This window comes from Schistocerca piceifrons, chromosome X (genome assembly GCF_021461385.2).
Source record: "Schistocerca piceifrons isolate TAMUIC-IGC-003096 chromosome X, iqSchPice1.1, whole genome shotgun sequence".
NCBI classification, from domain to species: domain Eukaryota; kingdom Metazoa; phylum Arthropoda; class Insecta; order Orthoptera; family Acrididae; genus Schistocerca; species Schistocerca piceifrons.
The window spans coordinates 535,629,955-535,652,001 of record NC_060149.1 but is presented as its reverse complement, the minus strand read 5'-3'; the positions used below and the strand labels follow the sequence as shown (position 1 = coordinate 535,652,001).

General features: G+C 37.2%; 1 protein-coding gene and 1 pseudogene across 1 annotated transcript in view; one reads left to right on the top strand and one right to left on the bottom strand.

The window, feature by feature from the left end:
- The first annotated feature begins 242 nt into the window (after positions 1-242).
- Positions 243-360, top strand: LOC124723654 (annotated as a pseudogene).
- A 6,647-nt stretch (positions 361-7,007) lies between these two features.
- The window catches only part of LOC124722505 (Bardet-Biedl syndrome 5 protein homolog), a 43,343-nt gene continuing 28,303 nt past the window's right edge, over positions 7,008-22,047 (bottom strand). Inside the window, exons 7-8 of the mRNA XM_047247659.1 lie at positions 8,280-8,380; positions 7,008-7,143 (exon numbers count right to left, since the gene is read on the bottom strand). Coding sequence (XP_047103615.1) covers positions 7,008-7,143; positions 8,280-8,380 — 237 coding nt within the window. The remainder of the gene's footprint in view (positions 7,144-8,279; positions 8,381-22,047) is intronic.

Sequence of the window (22,047 nt, the reverse complement as noted above, 5' to 3'; positions counted from 1 at the left end):
ACATCAGTGCATCCAATGTGTTTATTCTTCACTTTAAATTTCTCTCTGAGAACTTTATAATTTTATAACTCAACCAACAGTTTCTATTTTGTATAAATATGTTAATGTTAAACATGATTTTGATTTACTACAAGTTGTAATTTCCTTCCATAATTCTTATAAACTCCCCTAATTATATATAAAATTAAGAGTAATAAGACAACAGGAGTAGCTATACATAATAAATTTCACTCTTTGTGTGTGGCAACGGCCTTGCCGCAGCAGATACACCGGTTCCCGTGAGATCACCGAAGTTAAGCGCTGTCGGGCATGCTTGGCACTTGGATGGGTGACCATCCAGGCCGCCATGCGCTGTTGCCATTTTTTGGGGTGCACTCAGCCTCATTATGCCGATTGAGGGGCTACTCGACTGATTAGTAGCGGCTTCAGTCAAGAATACCATCATAACGACTGGGAGAGCGGTGTGCTGACCCCGCGCTCCTCCTATCCGCATCCTCCACTGAGGATGACACGGCGGTTGGATGGTCCCAGTAGGCCACTTGTGGCCTGAAGATGGAGTACTACTCTTTGTGTGTAATTCTAACATGGCCTAACATCTGTATTTAAGGGTTAAAAAAGAATAATATCTGTATCTAGTGCACTGAAATACGGTAAATAAGCTTTTGCCTGTCACGTAACACAGAGTGAAGTTTTACTAAATAATGGCATAGGTTTGTTGCTATGGGATGTCATTTTTGCAGAGTAATTTTTTGTATGAGAAACAAGGCAGGAATGGAACGCATAATAATGCTATAATGAAGAAAAGTGAGGTAATAAATTGAGCAATGTGATAATGAGATGATAAAAAGAGATAAAACACTAATGATTAGGCAGAATGTGATGATGTCAAAGGCAGTGACAATATAAGTAAAAATGAGTAACAAAATAATAATGAGGTAATGAAGTGGTATTATACTGTATGTAGTAGTTTCTGTGTAGTATTTTACATTTGAGGAAATTGTTGGGGACCATGTCTTTGTAGCAGTTTAATTTGGCAAATGCACTTATATAGTCTCTAGGTTTATAAGGAGGGAATGTAATTAAAAAGAAGACATAAAGAGATAATGAAGGGTAACTGTGTGTAATCAAACATGGTTTGATTATGATAAAACATCTAAGTCAGCTAAGGCACATAGGAGAAGTATACAGAATTCATAGCATTGTAAAGAAGAAACTGAATGAAGTATTTTGACAGGTTGTCAACTATATACTGATACATATTTTATTTTATTTGACTTTGAAATTTGCTGTTTATGTCTTTGCTACCAATGGTTTCAACTAACAACCTGCAAAAGAAAAATATATTGACAATAAACCAGCATCAGCGAGCAAGATGGCACAGTGGTTAGCACACTGGACTCGCATTCTAAAGGAAGATGGTTCAGTATCATGTCTGGCCATCCTGATTTACATTTTCCATGATTTTTAGGCAAATGCCGGGATGTTTCATTTGAAAGGGCATGGCTGACTTCCTTCCCCATCCTTCTATAACCTGATGAGACCGATGATCTCATTGTTTGGTCTCTTCCACCAAATCAACCCAAAACAGCATCAACAAATGAAATGAATGAGTGGTATTCTGACAGCAACAAAATAATAATTTCACAGACTTTGCATATTGTTTGGTAAATCCAGAACTTTGAGCTTTGTTTCAACAGAAATGTAAGACTGCAAATAGCTTCCATCCTTTTTGAATGAATTTATGCACAGTTATGAAGACGTTGTTATACCATGTTTATATTTATGAGCTGTATTTCATCCATAGCAGTATATGAATAACTCTTTTCAAGTTTAGGAGTAAAATTTATTGCTTTGTTGACATTGTATATTGTGTCAACATTTACATGTATCTGAGTGCTGAAACCATGTGCACCATGGGCACTGACATGAGTGCCTGGGAAATGGACCCACAGCTTTGACCTTCGAAAAGAGAGGACACGACTCACAACAAATTCTATCTTAAGTGTTCTCATCCAGACTGTGAGTTATAAAAACAACAAAATTCCTGACAATACCGTAAAAATCGTTGCAGAAAGAGATGAATTTGTTAAAGAAATATTCAGTATGAGCTTTTGACTGTCTATAAAACTGTCCCACAATTGTATATCACCTATATAATGACAGTGTCTAGGGACAGCTCTGATAGCATACATATTTGTGATGTTCTTATTGTTAGATAAACTGAATTGTCCTTATTTATTATGATTTTATTTAAAAACTGACCACCTGCCATTGACTTGTCCAGTCAGGTTCTGTCAATATCTCTCTTTATAACTCAATACATGTGGATGGGGGAGGGGAGACTGATGAAACAGAGCATACTGGACTCTCCCATCTGCTGTTGTTATACCCTTATTAATAATAATTACTATTTGACTTTGTTTCTCTGTAACATGTATATTTTGTGTAAAAAACAATCTGTTAGTTTATTATGTGGTACAGATTCCTTTCAGATTCATTAATCCAGTTATAGTGTCAGTACAGCTGATAGAAAATCACTAATTAGTTTTGTTTAAAACTATGTTTATTATTAGCAATGCCAACATGAAAATTCCACTAGAGTATATTATGGGGAATATATTTAGAGCTAATAGACAGATTCAATAATGATGCACCACACACTAGAAAGTCTTCTTTCCAGACTTTATAGTAGCATATTTTAATTTTGCTGAAACTAGTTATCGTAAATATGTAGTGTCTTTTCTTCCAGACATGTCCTGAGTAACTGACACCATTTTGACCCTGCGGCAACTATGAATCAAGACACATTGCAATTAACACCATTATCTGCCAGTAGGCACTGGTGTAAATTCATGGGGAAAGTTAAAAATTTGTGCCAGACCGGAATTCAAATCCTGGTCTCCTGCTAACTAGACAGATGTGTCAACCACTGAACCATCTTGACAAAATGGTCTCTGCAAACTGCATGAACTACCCTAGCATGTCTCCTGTCACACCAAAATTCTCATATTAACCACACGCTCATGATGTAGGGCTCCTTTCCCATTATATTCATTACTTGCAGCATTTTGTCAGTTCCCGTAAGAGTTCAAGCATGGTATGCATCTGCACTGAAGTTATCAATTGGTCGTCCACACCTTAATTATAAATATGGTGTCTGCTCTTTCAGACACATCTAAAAGAACAGAAAGGCATTACCCATAACTAAGTTGAGGAGTGCCAAAGGAACAAACACCATTGTTCTTTTGGACATGTCCAAAAGAACAGACGCCACATATCTAATTAAAGTGAGGATGACCAGTGTTCAGTTCAGTGCAGATGCGCACCATGCTTGAGCTCTTAGAGAATCAACAAAAAGCTGCTCATAGTGAGGATAATGGGTAAGGGGCACTACACCAGTAGTGTGTGGGTAAACTGAGAATTAGGGTCTGATGGAAGGCATGCTGTGACCCGATGGTGCACTTGTCAGTGCATTTGCCTAGTAACCTGAAGACTCAATTTCAAATCCAAGTCTGGCACAAATTTCCAAGTTCTGCCATTTATTTACATAAGTGCCCACTGGCAGCTAATGCCTTTAATTCATTTTAGTCTTGATTCATAGTGGCTGCACATTGAAAGTGGTGTCTGTTCTTTCAGACATTTATTAAATAACAGACACTATGTACATAATGAAGGTCAGGATGGCCAATGATAACTTCACTGTGGAAGCACGTCATGTTCAATTGCTTACAGGAACTGGGAAAACTCTGTGAGTAGTGTGGACAATGGGCAATGGTCTGATGGGAGACATGTTAGAGTAGTCCACACAGTTACATTGATGAGTATGTCCTGATGGCACAAGAGTCAGCACATCTGCCTAATAAGTAGAAGACCCGCATTCAGAGCCAGCTCCAGCACAAATTATCAACTTTTGTCATTGATTTACGCCAATGCTGACTGGCAGATAACGTCATTACTTCCTCCAATAAATGCAAAACCGCTTGGAAAGTAATTAACAGTGCTGCCAGAGATACTAAAAAAGACAAAATTAATATCCCACCACAGACACTCAATGAGTTTTTTATTAATTCAGTGAAAGAAATAGGAGTCACAATTATCAAACCAGACATTAGTCCATCAGAGTTACTCTCCCAAAATTGGGGTAGACAGTCACTAAATACAAGCATGGTAACCTTCTCCGAAGTATCGCCTAGATATGTACAAGGGGTCATAAAACAACTGAAATCATCTGATAGCTTAGATATATATGGCATATCATGCAACCTGCTAAAAAAAGTGTGTGACCGCATTCTCTACCCCTTAACCCATTGCATAAAGAAGTGCTTACTTGAGGGATATTTTCCTGATGAGTTAAAACTGTCTAGGATCGTCCCAGTATACAAAAAGGGAGATAAAGACTCTCCATCTAGCTACAGGCCTATTTCAATAGTACCCGCATTCTCCAAGGTAATAGAATGCATCATGTACCAACAATTATCATCTCACTTTGAGAATCTAGGAATAATTAATGATACACAATACGGGTTTAGGAAGAATCTGTCGACCATTGATGCAATCAACACGGTAGTCAGTTACATCCTCAAAGTTTTTGAGAACAAAGGCTTTGCTCAGGTCTCATTCTGTGACCTAAGCAAGGCCTTCGACTGTGTTGAGCACATGCCACTACTAGAGAAACTAGAATTCTACGGCATCAAAGAAAACAGTCTCAGACTATTAAAAGCTTATCTCAACAACCGTAAACAGGTAGTTTGTGTTGGTAAGGAAATGTCAAACATAGAAAATGTTAAAGTAGGTGTGCCTCAGGGAGCTGTACTGGGGCCCTTCCTGTTTCTGATAATGATCAATGACCTCCCCTCGTTTATTAGATCCACCACTGTATTGTATGCAGATGATACGACTTTTCTCCATAGCAGTAACAGTAATGATCTTAAAACCTGTGCTGAAAATACACTCACTCATGCAGCATATTGGTTGAGAGCAAATGGTTTCCTGCTAAATGAAAATAAAACTCAGCAGATAATCTTCACCCTAAGAGACAAGCCACTATCTGATGACCCTAGTTATGTTAAATTCCTGGGAGTTTATTTAGACGAAAAGTTATCCTGGGGCCAACATGTAAACTATATTAGTAGTAAACTATCTAGAGTAATTTATTTATTAAGACAACTCAGAAATTGTGTACCTGAAACATACATCAGATCATCTTATTTTGCATTTTTCCAGAGTATAATATCCTATGGCATTATCTTGTGGGGTAACTGTAGTCATATACATGACATCCTATTATTGCAGAAGAAAGCCATTAGGATAATTACAAATTCTTCACATAAGGCTCATTGCAAACCCTTATTTACTAAACAAAAATTATGACTGTAATAAACCTCTATATATACAATGTCTTAATCTTTACGAGGAAGAACCTACAAGATGTGAAACGTAGAGAAAATGTACATTGTTACAACACAAGAAGCATCAAACACATATACACGCCTTACCACAGACTATCAAAATCAATAAATAGCTATGAAGTCACAGGGCACAAGCTATTTAATAAGCTGCCACATGCCATACAGGATCTTCCTGAACATACATTCAAAGAAAGACTGCATGAATGGTTTATTGCCCACCCGTTCTATGATATCAATGAATTCTTCAACTGTAAAATGCAGTAATCCAACAGATGACCCACTGTACATTTATTGTAATATAAGCTAAAATATTTCAGTAGTCAATACCTTATCACACTGTATTATAAATTGTAACTTCATTTGACGTTGTCAATTGCTGTAATGGCCTAAAGACAATAAAATCTTTATTATTATTATTATTATTTGGGTGTCGATTCATAGTGGCTGCAGGGTCAGAATGGTGTCTGTTCTTTTGGACATGTCACTGAGTAGTGTGTGGTATGTTGAGAATTCAGTTCTGATGGGAGATGTGTTACAGTGCCCATGCAGTTGTGATAACCACTGTGCGCAGATGGTGCAGTGGTCAACACTTCTGCCTAGTCAGCAGGAGACTCAGGTTCAAATCCTTGTTCAGCACAAATTTTTGACTTTCTCCATTGGTTTACATGAAGGCCCATTAGCAGCTAATGTCATTATTTCCTTTGCACTTCAGTTAACTTAACACATTCTTAAAGTTAAAATTCAAATGTACCTATATTTTCCATGGTAAATTTAGTATTCTTAGAGTCCAACCTTTACCACCATGCTTTTGTCACCCAGCATTTCCTGGACAAAATGACACTCATTATTAGATAATTAATACATTATTTAAGATTTAGTAGGTTTTGGCAGAAATGATTATAAACTTAAATGTGTCACCTGTACTTCTAAGTGGGTTATTCTCAAAACAGTAACATTTTTCCATGATCTTTTGCATTTTCCCAAACCACCTCACACTTTGTAAAAAGGACTACTATCATAACATCTAGTCCATCTGAATTAACTAAGTCTAACCAACCCTTTTTTCAAACCAAAATGTAGTATCTGGCATCACAATATATTCATACACCAGTGTTTATATCCATGAAACACCATGACTGGCAAGCAATCGAGTAACACCTATGTAAAATATTCTTGAGTGTCCCAGTTCGTAACAGTATTCGCTTAAGACATAAATGTGACTCAATATATTAACCCTGATAAAGCATATGATTCTGTACAAATTTCTTTCCAAAATATGCATTGTTTTATTATTACACAGTGAATGTGTTAAAAAAGGGCTGTGACTTCATAGCTGTGCTTACTTCATTAATACCACTTTTCTGTCCAGTAAAGTGATGGTACAAACCTGCATACTACATCTGATGTGAAACAGGATCTGTTTATCATAATGTTTGTGGTGAGAAGGAGTGTGGAAAAGACAGATTACTTGAATATTTGTGTAATGTACATGGTTAGTGTAATTCCTGGAAACCATTTACAGCTGTTCTGCAACACTTTAATTATCAAGACTCAGAAGGCTAATGGTCAGTGGAGGGAGGCATGGTTGTGATGTGTCTGTCAGCCTCTCATTTCAGATGTATCCAGTATGACAGGTATTACTGGAAGCTGTACATTGCTATTACTTGCATGGAGCACATGAACTATGTAATATGCCACCAAATCTGGCTTTGATAAGGTGTTGTCCCTTGTATGACTACAACAATGATAAAAGAACATTTAGATTAATATTTCAGAACATTAGTTCTCTTACCTGTATATCTTACAGAACTGTTTTCTTTTGTCTAATTTTATTGCTACAGGAAACTACTTCATTTTCCAGCAGCAATAATAATGAAATGGACGAACTTCCTCATCGTTTGTTAAGGTTTTCATATTATGCATGTATATTCTGGGAAAAGAGGAATTAGAAAAATCAATCAAGATTAAGAGAGATAGTCAGACTGAACCATTCACTGAGGCAAACCCGCAGTTGAAGAAAGCAACTCATAAATTACAACCCATAAAAGACAACAGCCCAGATTAGAATTCCAGTCCTGCTTATTGGCTTTTTCCCAGAAATTTAAGTTGCTTACATATTTGCCACATTAATTTACAGTGATAATTCTTTAAAAGTAAATAAAGTCAAGTATGGCACTGAAAAAAAGCTGTTTCCATCTTTAAAAATAATTGAATTTAAGTAGTGTACCAAAATCAAGCTTCCAATTTACCTGCTACTACATTGTGAGCTACATAAAGGTCTGTGCATCAACAATAGCCATAATGCTAGATGCCATTTTAAAGCTATATATTTATCAACACGCCACATGTTTAACATTGTTATCATCAAAGTGTCAATAACTAGTTTCCATTTATTCATTCATAAACATTGAATCACATATTCACGAAAATTTTTCAACAGTGTCACACAGCTTAAGAAACTTTAAAGATTACTTTGAAAAAACACGTAGGAAACATACAATTCATCTGTTGGAAGCTACTAAAGGAACAGATAATTGTTTTCATACATTACTCTAGAGACACAGAGCTGAAAAATAGATGAATTTTCAAATAACATTCATAGACAGATGCACATTTAATAATGATCTGTAACTTATGTGAACACAAAAAATGAAAGATACCACCATTATTTGTTGTTTGAGAAACTGTATAGTATAATTTATCATATACTGATATGTCTACATCCTACAGTGATAAATAATTTAGTTGTGTGATATGGTGGGAAAGCAACATCACCTGCACACAAATTGCTTTTTTTTTTAAAATCCTACAAATGGACATTCCTTAAAATGATAAAGCAGATCACACAAACTTCCTAAAAGAAACTCTTGCTTGTCTTCAGTCTCTGCCATAAATCTCCATCCATATGGTTTATTGTCTTCCAAAACTTCCACAACAAAAGCTTCTCCATATTCTGTAGGTACACAATTAACCTAGAGAAGTAAATATGTATTTGTTACTTCAAATTCTGAAAAGTGGGCATGAAACATCTGACAGTTACATCACAGATTTTCACAAATAGATTTAGGAAATCAAATGATGTATGAAGCAGACATGCAATGAATGCATTACAATATTGCCATTCAGACAACTAGATTTACATCTTAAAATATGTCACATAAATGCCAGGAACTTCATGCTGTCAGTAATATAAAAAAAAAAAAACAAAAAAAAACAAAAATATAAAAAAGAACACCGTTACTACAACTGTCTCTTAGTGAGTGATAGTGGATTACTTAACTCCTCCATCAGAAGCTATTTACATCTACATAGATCCTCTGCAAGCCAACATAAGGTGTGTGACAGAGGGTATCCTTCTTGTCATTTCACTTCCTGTTACATTCGCAAACAGAGGGAGAGAAAAATGACTGTCTGTGCACCTCCGTATGAGCTCTAATTTCTTGTATCTCATCTCCATGGTCCTTAAGTGTGATGTAAGTTGGCAGCAGCAGAATCCTTTTGCAGTCAGCTTCAAATACTGTTATTTAACCTACTGGTAATGAATCTCGCAGCCCTCCTCTGAACTGATTCAATGTCTTCCTTAAATCCAACTTGGTACGGATACCAAAAGACTTGAGCAGTACTCAAGAAGAGATGGCACCAGCGTCCTATATGTGGTCTCCTTTACAGGTGAACCACTCTTTCCTAAAATTCTCCCAATACGGTGATGTCAACCATTTGCCTTCCCTACCACAGTTTTACACGCTTGTTGCACGTTATATCACTTTTTAATGTCATGCCTTGATATTTAAATGACTTGACTGTGTCAGGCTGGAATCTATTAATACTGTATCTGAACATTACAGGTTTTTTCTTCCAACTCATCTGCATTAACTTACATTGTTCCACATTTAGGGCTAGCTGCCATTCATCACACCAACTGGGAATTTTGTCTAAGTCATCTTGTATCTTCCTACAGTCGCTCAACTTCGACACCTTACTGTACACCACGGCATCATCAGCAAAGAACCACAGACTGCTGTCCACCCAATCCACCAAATCATTTGTGTACATAGAGAACAACAGTGGCCCTATAACACTACGCTGGGGCACTCCTGACGATACCCTTGTCTCTGATGAATACATGCTGTCAAGGACATCATTCTGGGTTCCATTATTTAAGGAGTCTAGGAGCCACTCACCTATCTGTGAACTTATTCCATATGTTCGTACCTTTGTTAACAGCCTGCAGTGGGACATGATGTCAAATGCTTTCCAGAAATCTAGATATATGGAATCTGCCTGTTGCCCTTCATCCATAATTATCAGTATAACATGTGAGAAAAGGGCAAGCTGAGTTTTGCACAAAAGATGATGCTGATTCATGGACATAAGCTTCTTACCCTCAAGAATGTTTATTTTATTGAAACCGAGAATGTGTTTGAGGATTCTGCAGGAAATAGAAGTTAGGGATACTGGTCTGTAGTTTTGTGAGTCCATTTTCTTACCGTTCTTGTATACTGGAGTCAGCTGCACTTCTTTCCAGTCACTTGGGACTGTGTGCTGTGTGAGAGGTTCACAATAAATGCAGATAGGTAAGGGGTCAATTCCATAGAATACTTTGTAAAATTGAACTGAGATATTTGTTTTCCAATCTTTAAGTTTCTTCTCTATGCCAGATATGCTTATTTCTATGTCATCCTTTTAGAAATCTGTCTGATGGTGAAATGACAGTATGTTTGTATGGTTCTCCTGAGTGAACAATTTCTTAATACGTGTTCAATCCATCAAACTATAATATTTTTGACTGTCAACTTAGTTTTGTTAATGGGCATTATTCTCTTTAAGTGATAATATTCTCACTGTTATTCAGATCATATTATAGTCATTAAAACACAACACACACACACACACACACACACACACACACACACACACACACACACACATACACACAAAAAAAATCCTGTCAAACTCAGCTTGTATCTACACCATTGACATTAGTTTGGAAGGATAATGTATATTCGTCAACTGCCGCAAACCTCATTATTTCATTCAGATTCACCTTTCTGTAAAAAATGCCAGTTCCTGAAAACAGTTTGAGAATGACATTAAATTATAAATTAAGATACCCTGTATATTCAGAGAGATACTGGCACTAGATGCATTGGTTTACTATGGCATATAAGTTTCAGTAACAGAATAAAATGAAAGGCTTTATTTAATTTATTGAGAAAACCCTTGAACTAAATTAGAGAAAGGCATCGTCATAAAGGTTTTAGTCATAAATTTGAAACCTGAGATTTATCTAACACAGATCCTTCTTTTCTGTAGCAACTACACTCTAAATCGAATGTGAATTATAGTGCCCACATTTCTGTACAAGCATTAATGACCAATTCTTCAAGAGACAATCAGTTATTAAATCAGTTTCTACTGACTGATTGCTGCAGTTCTTATGACTCAAATCTACATGATGAACCAAGAATCTCATGATGGAATTTACATACAGGGAAGCAAGAGATACAGTGCTATTGCAGTTTAAGAATATTTTAAATATACATCACAAAATGACATCATATACTGTACTAATCCCTTACTACTGTGTGCATAGCATTCTCTCTGAATATGAGGATTTACCGTGAAGTACAGTTGCACATTATTCAGCAGAAGGAAAACAAGCAGTAAATGGTATTTTATGTTTCTGTGTGGATGATGGCTGAAGACAATTCTATGGAAAATCTCAGATTTAGCAGAACTCTTGAAAGTCAAACTTCCAAAAAAATCAGATCATCAATTTTCAATAATAAAAAATTGAAACATAAGGCCCTTCTGATTATTTGGTCTCTAGTCGGATGGTTGGTGCCACTGTCTTTGGTGCAGTAGGACACAAGTTTGATTGCTGGTCCTCCCTCAGATTTTTTTCTAATGTAGAGGGGTCTGTAACAGGTTCCACTCAGTCTTGTGGTGCCAGATGAGGAGCTGTTTGAATAAAGATGGATACAGTAGCATCACCAGGATTCATCCACTGGCAAAAATGGCTGGAGGAGTTGATGAGATGCTGATCACACGTCACGTGCTCATAGATTGCTCTTAGTACTGCCTTTTAGGCAGCAGTGAGCCCAAGGCCTAATCAATCAGGTGTTTAAGTATTTTGTTTTGTTAAGATGTTCTCACTGTAAGATTTATTTGACTCAAAGAGTAAGAGTTTTGCTGTAAATGGAAAGTGAAATTAATGAGGAAGTATGTGTAGACAGCATGGCATTATCAACGGCATTGCCAACTCAAAATGTTAACACTGACAAAAACGTATGAACTGTATCTTACAATAACTAGACTGATGTGAAGCAATTAATGAACTACCAAACATAGTGTCATTGTTAAAGACAAAACTTGAAGGAGGCTGTAAAGGACAGGAAGCACTGCTGTAATATTACAAAATTTTCTGTATTCAATTAAAATGTAGAATTATGTAAATGAAAATTAGGTGAAATTAGAGTTTTCATAAATGTTTTTACTTAGTTGGTACTCTGCAACTTGCATTAAACTCAGGAACTTAATTTTTGATGACCAGTATGCTGACATCAGATGCATAGGCTTTATTTTGCTTTTATTATGTTGGGCCAGTATTAGCCCACATATTCATCATCAGCAGTACACTTTCAATATTGATGTATCTCATTAACATTCTTTAAGACTTGTACTAGAAATGATTGTACGTACGTGTCTGGCAACGCATGGTTTACACTGTTAGAAGCAAAGTGTGCCCAATTACACACAGCTCCACAGAATAACTTATTATGTGTTACCAGAACAAGATTTTCACTCTGCAGTGGAATGTGTGCTGATATGAAACTTCCTGGCAGATTAAAACTGTGTGCCAGACCAAGACTCGAACTTGGGACCTTTGCCTTTCGCGGGCAAGTGCTCTACCATCCGAGCTACCCAAGCATGACTCACACAGTCCTCACAGCTTTATTTCCGCCAGTACCTTGTCTCTGACTTTCCAAACTTCACAGAAGCTCTCCTGTGAACCTTGCAGAACTAGCACTCCTGGAAGAAAGGATATTGCAGAGACATGGCTTAGCCACAGCCTGGGGGATGTTTCCAGAATGAGAAACATGGAATATCTTTGTCTTTCTACTAATGAGTTCTTTGTAGTATTCTGTTTCTTTCTTTTCCTGCTATTGCCCTCTCACTTTATTCTGTAATGTGAATCTACCATTGCTTGTTGCATGTATTCTATTAGCAAATTAGTGAAGTGTGTGTTGCTCCTATTCTTCACACTTAATTGTCGATCATCATTTTGTCAAGTAGTGAACGCCATGGCAGATGACAAACACATCAAAAGTGAGGATACTCTGCCAGATACGGGAGACACTGCTTCATCAGGTCAGTTGTTGGGTGCCTGAAAGGAAGCAACTACTATTTAACCAGTGATGATAAGTTTTGGACAAGTGGCAGGCAATTTGCATGACTTGAAGCTCATGGTCACTATGCCAATAAACTGCATCACATCTTTCATGCTGTTAGGAAAATTCATCACCCTGTCATACATGCTGCAACAACCAGATGGTTACAGCTTCTAGAACTTTCATTTGCTGCCTGATGCATCACTGATGACAACCATCAACTCCTTCTGTTAGTTGGAGCATTACACTCTCAATCCTTGTTATTGTCTGTTACTATACATGGCACACCACAGCTGGGCAGATAGGCACTCCTTAAGGAAAATGGTGAGTGTGTAAACCAACAAACCTTTGAATACAACAAGTCTTGACAAGTGAGGTTATCGGCAACAAATTGCCTTCCATATTCTGGCATCATCACCAGTCACCAGAGCCCAGCAACACTACGGCAAGTTTAATTTAATCAGTGACTTTCTGTGGTAACCATTTCAAATTTGGACTCACATTTACCCACATCTAACAAAATATATAATGCATTGTTATGTGATAATGCAAGTGGGTCCCAACTAAATGAAAATGGTGTTTCTAGTGCAGCTACGATGGACACTGGTAGAAAGGAGCAACTTCCACTTTCAGAAGTAGTTAGCTCATTACAGCACTCTTGAAAAGCAATTCTGGCTAGTGTCAGTGATCCCAGCAGCACTCAGCCTGCCAGACTATGCAGCACTTGCCATGATATCAGCCCTTTAAGCAGTGTTGGTATCATTCCTGCTTTGGATGGCTGGCTGGAAGATACACCCCTCTGTGAAACTAGCCAAATGAGGACAATGATCAAGTATAGGTATGAATGACCACTCTGATGTAAAGTGTCGACACCACACCATTACAAGAATTTCCATTTCATATGGGCTGACATCAGCTGTGAACACTCAGTCACAAGAAGGTGGATTTCTTAATAGCATCAGAAATGTGATTCTACCAGGCATAGCTAGCTGACAGTCTGCTGTTAACAGTTTTATTGCACCAAATTACTAGTAAATTCAGGACAACTGCAGTGCACAAAAAATGTAATCAGCTCTAGACTGGATGTCAGTGCACTGCTAGCAAAACTAGAAGATGATTTTCCATTGCCTCTTGGCTTGCTGCTGCAAATAACTCAAAGATACCTACTTTCAGAAATTGTAGTGAGGCTGTGAGCTCAGTTTTCACAAAGAATTGGACTGGACTTTCCCAATTGCTGATGTTACTGAATTTATTCTTCATATGGATTTTCTACACCATTTTCTCACTGACATGTCCTTAAAGAAGGCTCAACTCTGTATGAATGGTGAGACAGTTTATGGACATACCAGTAGTTCACACTTTGTTCACAAGCTGAAAAGCACAGCTGTTTTGCATACACCACTGACTGAGAAAATGTCTGCATGTTTACCTGTCAGCATAGATGTGTCATTGGTATTTTTTTTTTTACCATTGTGAATGCTGTTAGTGAATTACTTGGGAGAGTAGCAACCTTGAAGGAAGAAAACACACGTTATTGTGGACAATGATGTGTTACATAGCCAAGTTAACATATGTGCCACAACCCTCCGGGTAGCTTAACCTTAATTTCAGATGTTGAAATGTGATGTCAGTAACTGGGTAACCATGGAAATAACGAAACAGCTGCCTCTGCCCTTCCCTGGGACACTGCATAACACCAGCAACCACATTTGTACTATTGCCAATTTCCTCGTGTAGTGTGATAACTCTCAAAAGCGTTCACACCCTTCAGTTCTGACGTATTTTAGGAAATGAGTCTCAATGCCATCCACGGACTTGCTCATCCTGGAGCCAAAGGCACTAAATACATGAGTACTGACAGATTTGAGTGGCCAGATGTGAGGTGTGACTAGGTTGTTGGTAAAGACTTGTTTGGCTTGCCTATCTGCTAAAGTGGGACGCAGTATAAATCAAACAATTGTTTCCTTCGGCAAGCCTATACAATGTTTTTCAGATCAACCTCATCAGATCTCTCACCCCTGTAAAAGACTAAAGTATATTTTTTTCATTAAGTGATAGGTCAACCTGCTGAGTGAAAGCAGTATCCATCATGGACATTTCAACAGAAATAGCCTTAGAAACCTTTCTCGCCATGTGGATCTCACAGTTTGGCTGCCTGAGAAATATTACAATGGCCAAGAGGCCCCCCAGTCTGAATGCACCTTGTTTTGTAAGCTGGTGGATTTATCTGGTTTCCTATATCATCGTACTGTGAGTTGCCACATGCAGGGTAACAGTATAGTGGGCTACATCATGGTTCTTCTTGGTTGTTGGCCTTACCCTTCATATTGCTTGGCTTACATGCAGCGTTCAAACATGGTATTGGTACATAGGCAGCATAGTTTGTGTACAGGGAGACTACTACACTTTCTTCAGAGTTCTTTGGTCAACAATGAGGCTACCAACCTCAAGATCCTGCCATCTTAATACAGCAGACCAAGAACTGTAATTCTGGTTGGTTTCTGGTCATCCGCAGCACCCATCCACAAAGACCCACCCTGTTTTCATTCATAAAGAGCTCAATATGTGCTCTCACACTATGCTGCATATGGACTTCTTGAAGAACCATTCGTAGACACTTTATATGGTCCTATCTGGTTTTAGAATATAGCGCCCAAACAGTGATGGTAGTGGTTAATGCCAAACCTACCTGCCAAAGCCCCCCTCTCCCCATACCCCCTGAGTCCAGCATGTGCCCCTTGAGGAAACTATCTTTCTGCAGTTTTTTCTATGAGAAGTCAGTGAGTTTGTTAATCTTTATACAGGTTTAATAGAAAAGCATTATTATAAAACATGACTTAAACAAACTGTCATTGTATCACTATTTTAATAGGTACAGGTACATTAAAAAAATGAAAGTAAGACATAATCTATATCAGATTGTTTATGGCAGCTACTGTACACTGATTTTTGTATGGTGTATAATAACGAAGAGTTATTGTTTGCACCTCATAAATTATTTATAATACATAAATGATTAATTCCAAACAAAAAAGGCTAATAAATAATACTCTATAGAAACTATTTTATTATTATTTGACTTTGCATTTTCTTAGTTTGAGCAAAGCAACGTTATTGATTACAACACAGAAGTCAAATTTAACAAATGTGTAATAAATTTGACAGTCTCATTTCAGCCATATTCAACCTTAAGTTGTTTGTTATCTTTTATTTGCTGAAACTGTGTTCACAAGATGTTGCAGACACTGATACTGTCATAATTATCCTCATAGCTATTTCCATGTTTGTCTAAGTGTATCACAACAAGTCTTCCAAACGCAAACCTTCAAATATCCAAATCCTCTTCATCAACTCATTCACCTGGATCTTGAAAGCAGCTATTTCGATTAACTTATTTCACAACATTAATATCTACATTGTAATATGATGATGAGGTCCCATAATCCGAGGAGCATAGGGGACGATGCGGGAGACCTTCACCACTATACTAGGAAAGATCCTAGTGGAGGTGGTTTGCCATTTCCTTCCTCTGACCATAATGGGGATGAATGATGATGAAGATGAGACAACATCACCCAGTCATCTTGAGGCAGGAAAAATGCCTTACCCAGCTGGGAATTGAACCCAGGACCCCGTGCCCAGGAAGGGAGAATGTTACCGCAAGACCATGAGCTGCGGATGTATATAGTATTTTTATTTAATGCAATAACTGATGGAAAATTACAGTCAGATGAAATGGTGTGATGTTTATGAGATCTATTTTCAATTTCATTTGTTCCATCAAATACTTTACATCACTCAATCTTGAACAGTCTCACTGCAATGGCAACAGAAAGCGGCAAAAATCAGAAGGCTCAGGTAAATAGCATACTTGCCTGAGCACCAATAACCAACCTCTATGATCTTACAATACCACAGTGAAGTAGCAGTAAGAACTCCATTGTTGAACATGCAGGGCCTCTATAACAAAAATATTCAAACCTCATCATAAACTGTATACCGCTGAGATTACAGGCTGAAATACTCTGTAGTCAATATATATACATCTATATATGTACATTTATACCACAATTGTACTATTCTTGCTTGGATGGGTACACCACTGACTCAACAAACTACTGTTCCCATACTTCCACATACAATTTCTTCTAAAATTCCCACATGGACACTCCCAGCAGTTTGAATAGTCCATTTTGTAGCAATAACATCTTCTTAATCATTTTAATTGAATCAGCTGTTGGCTCTTTATGATACAATCTAATTTAAAAGATAGGTTTGTACATCCACATACCTATTACTAAACAAGCAAACCCAATTTAATTATTCATCACTTTTAGATGAGACCATAACTCCAGGATAGAAGCAAAAGTTCGGGCCTCAGTCCTTCAGTAGATAAAAAGTTCTTGGGTGATGCATAACTTTAGTCCCATCTCATTAGTGTAATTGCTGAATTGTGTAATTCCATATTTAATGTGTTACAAATAGTCATTGAAGTAATGTAACATTAAGCTATGGATTGATAACTTAAGAAGTTGACACAACTATCTTTGCCTTATCATCATGTTTATCTGTGCATTATCACCTTTGGGAATCAGTAATGTACTTGAAAATGGGTATATAGACCGAAATCTAGTTGGTGCAGTGACATTAATAATACAATTTGTGAAACAATGCAGAAAACATTGTTTGTTTAATTAATAACATCTTTCCTACAAAATGATCACAGTACAGTGCTTCAGAGCTACTCTGCAAAAGGGGTACAGATAGAAACAAAAAGAGCCAGTACACCCAATGCGCTAAACTTTGGGAAATTCCTCAATAATAGGAGACTGTAAAAACACATTGCTTCATAATGGAAATAATCTGTGTTGATATAAACGAACTTATGAAAATTTCACAGGAAGACAGGAACACTGAAAAGAACATTGTAATGCAGAGTGTAAATGGCTTATTGGAGACAAGATCATGTAGAAAGTAATGGGAATCTACCACAGTACATTCCCAAGCAGTACATGGTATGTCTCTCCATGTGAAAGATTCCGGAGTTAAAACTTCCCCTCATTTTGACCTCTGGGAGGGCAACAAATTGAGAGTAAAGGAAGAAAAGGACAGTGAAGGAAGGAAAGATAAGGACTGGAACATGGAATGTGAGGACACTACTGCAAGCAGGAAAGCTAGAGAATGCAAAGCAGGAGATGAGAAGGAACAAATTAGATGCCCTCGGTTTGTGTGAAATGAGATGGGGAGAGAATGGGGAGATAGAAAGTGCAGATTATAAGCTCCTTTACTCAGGGGAAATCGAGTGGTGAAAACAGAGTAGGAATATTGATAGAGCAAAAGCTGAAAAATAAGGGAAAGAAGGTACAATATATTGATGGAAGACTGATGCTGATACGACTAAAGGGTAGATAAAAATATTTTATTTACACAGTTATATATGCCAAGAAGCCAGCATAGATATAAGGAAGTTGAAGAATATTATGGGAAAATACAAGAACTCATTGAAGAAGAAAATAAATTAGATTAGACTAATACTTGTTCCATAGATCATGTACACGACACTTTGAAATGATGTGGAACGTGTCAGGTTAATAAAAGATGTCTGTACAAGATATTACATAACACAAAATATTGCGATACACTAATGTTTAAGTTTTTTTTTCCTTAATTTATATCTAAAAATTCTGCCAATGAGTAGAAGGAGTTGTCATCTAGAAAATCTTTTAATTTATTTTTAAATGTTAGTTGGCTATCTGTCAGGCTTTTGATGCTGTTTGGTAGGTGACCAAAGACTTTTGTGGCAGCATAATTTACCCCTATCTGTGCAAAAGTCAGATTTAACCCTGTATAGTGAAGATCATCCTTTCTCCTGCTGTTATAGCTATGCACACTGCTATTACGTTTGAACTGGGTTGGATTATTAACAACAAATTTTATAAGTGAATATATATACTATGACTTTACTGTGGGGATCCCTAGATCCTTAAATAGATGTCTGCAGGATGACCATGGGTGGGCTCCAGCAATTATTCTGATTACACGTTTTTGAGCAATGAATACTTTTCTACTCAACGATGAATTACCCCAGAATATGATGCCATATGAAAGCAGTGAATGAAAGTAGGCATAGTAAGCTAATTTACTGAGATTCTTATCACCAAAATTTGCAATAACCCTACTAGCATATGTAGCTGAACTCAGACGTTTCAGCAGACCATCAATGTGTTGCTTTCAGTTTAACCTCTCATCAATGGACACACCTAAAAATTTGGAAAATTCTACCTTATGCCAGCATTTTCATCATGGGGGACTAGAATACAGTGGTAGGTGATGGAAGAGATGAAGATACAGTAGGAAAATTTGGATTAGGAATAAGAAATGAGAGATGTGAACGACTAATTAGTTTCTGTAAAGAAAATTCATTAGCAGTGGGTAACACATTACTTGAAGAACATAAAAGGAGACATTTCACATGCATATCAAGTTTGAATAGGGAAAGATATCAGTTGGACTACATCCTGATACAAAAAAGGTTTAGGAACTGTTTTAAGAATGCCAAAGCTTATTCAGGAATGGATATAAATTCAGACCACAACCTAGTAGTGAGAGAAATACAAGTGAAGTTGAAAAAAGTCTGTAAAGGTAAAGCAAAAGAAAGACTAAACATAGAAAGACTCAAAGAGGTAGATAGGGCATCAGATTTGGAAAACAAATTTATGGAAAAATGGGACAGTGGTAGTGTTGATGAAAGTGTTAATGACAAATGGATAAAAATCAGGGAAGGAGTCATGGACTGTGCCAAAGAAGTACTAGGAATTAGAGCATCCCAAAGTACCAGGAAAGCATGGATAACAGAAAACATGTTGGAAAAGATGGAAGAGTGAAGAAAGTGGAAAAATGTAGAAACTGAAGAAGCAAGGGAAAAATGGGTGAAACAGAAATGCGACAAAATAAGAGTAAAGGGAGAAAGAGGGAAAGTATGAAATGATGTATAGACTGGGTAGTGAGATAGTTTTTGAATGTAAAATAAAGAGGAAAAACATGGAAATACAAAGATCTGATGGTACTCAAGCAGAAGAACCACAGGAGGTTTTGAATAGATGGCTAGAATATATTGAATGTCTGTATAAGGGGGATGAAATATAAAGCAAAATTAAGGTTGAAGAGGAGCAATATGTGCCGGAAGATGGATAGGGATTCACCATCTTTGAAACAGAAGTAGAAAAGGTGCTGTAGGAGATCAAGAACATTAAGTCATATGGAATTGATGATTTGCCAGCAGAACTGCTGAAGAGTCTGGGAAACAAGGTAAGAAAAGAAATAGTCTTCCTCTGTAATGAGATATATGACAAAGGGGAATGGACTGAGGATTTCCTTGCAACAGTTATGATACCAGTAGAGAAGAAGAGAAACAATAAAAAATGTGAAGAGCATAGGACCATCAGTCTAATGTCTCATGCAGCTAAAGTCTTTCTGAGAGTGTGGATTAGAAGGCTATCTGGCAAGCTGCATAGAGGGATTGCAGAGGAGTAGTTTGGATTTACAAGAGGAAAAGGAACAAGAGATGCTATTGGCCTGGGGGAAATTGGCAGAGTTCAGTGGAACAAGCTGATGGATATTTTGAAGAGGAAAGGAATAGATTAGAAAGAGAGACAACTGATACAGAATCTATATTTACACCAGAAAGTAATGATAAGGGTTGGAAAAGAAATGTCAGAAGGGAGCAGCATTGGAAGAGGTGTTAGACAAGGTTTTTGACTAGGTTTAGATGGGAAAAGAGGAATATGTATTGGTGGAAAGAGAATAGAATGTATAAGATTTGCTGATGACAGGGTATTAGTGGCAGAAAGTGAGTGGACAGTGAATAACATACTGAAAGATCTGAATGAAGCTTGTGTGGAATATGGGATGCAAATAGACACATCAAAAACAAAGAGTATTGTCATCAGTACAAGACGCAGACTCTCCAATATTAAAATAGGACAATCTGCCATCAACCAAGTAAGTGCGTTTAAATGTCTTGGAAGCACAATAACTGAAGATTTGAGATGTCACCAGGAGGTGAAAACACGAATTGCCATAGCAAAGGAGGAATTCAACAGAAAGAGGAGACTCTTATGTGGCAAATTAGATAAAAGTGTAAGGAAAAGGCTTGGCAAATGTTTTGTCGGGAGTGTGGCACTAAATGGGGCAGAAACATGGACACTGAGAAAAGAGGATGAAAAAAGATTAGAAGCATTTGAGATGTGGAGGAGAATGGAGAGAATAAGCTGGATGGAAAGAGTGACTAATGAAGTAGTATTGGAAAGGGTTCGTGAGAAAAGATGTCTGCTGAAGGTTGTAAGAGAAAGGAAAAAGAACTGGTTGGGACATTTATTGAGAAGGGAGTGCTTGCTAGTCGATGCTTTGGAAGGATTGGTTTGTGGGAGAAGACTGAGAGGAAGAAAGAGATACAAGATGATAGATGACATAAAGGGAAGCGGAAATTATGCAGACCTGAAGATGATGACAGAAGACAGGACAGCCTGGAGAACTACCATGTGAAAACCAGCCTTTTGGCAGAACACTGATGATGATGATGGGGACAAGAGCTTCAGTTATAGTAAGCTATGATATAACAGTGTTGACAGAACATGTAACCTTTGGTTCATTCTGCTTAAACTACATTCCTATATTTAAAGGCTGGTGAGCTAGTTCAGGTGACACTACTAGGGCATAGTAGCACAAGACACAAAAGTCAGGTAAAATCTAAAATAAAAATCAAGTATGGAGGAGGAATATTTGTGTTTCTCACTAATATCAAATACTAGCTACATCTTTTTTTTCTTTTTATACACATCAGTTACACACTTTGAATGTTCGATAGTCTCCTGTTAGCAAGAAGGCTTTTCCTTCTAAAATATTTTAACAGCATGCACTTCAACACTTCAATGGGGTAATTTTGTAGCAATGAACTTTGAATTGATTAAGGCCATGATCCATCAGTTAAGCCATGATCTATTGTTATGATTTGGGACATGTCAGTTAGTTTACACATATGATACACTTTCTCAGTGAAAAGCATAAAAGGCCTCAAAAAACATGTGGAGCACCCAAAATGGAAAGAGGAAACAAAATGTGACTTCATGGGTTGAGAGATTATGTGATGTTATTACACTGATCAAAGAACTGAGTCAAATTCACAAAAAACTTGGCATTATGAACACACTTATCACTATAAAATTGCACCTACTCTGGCCTGAATGTAT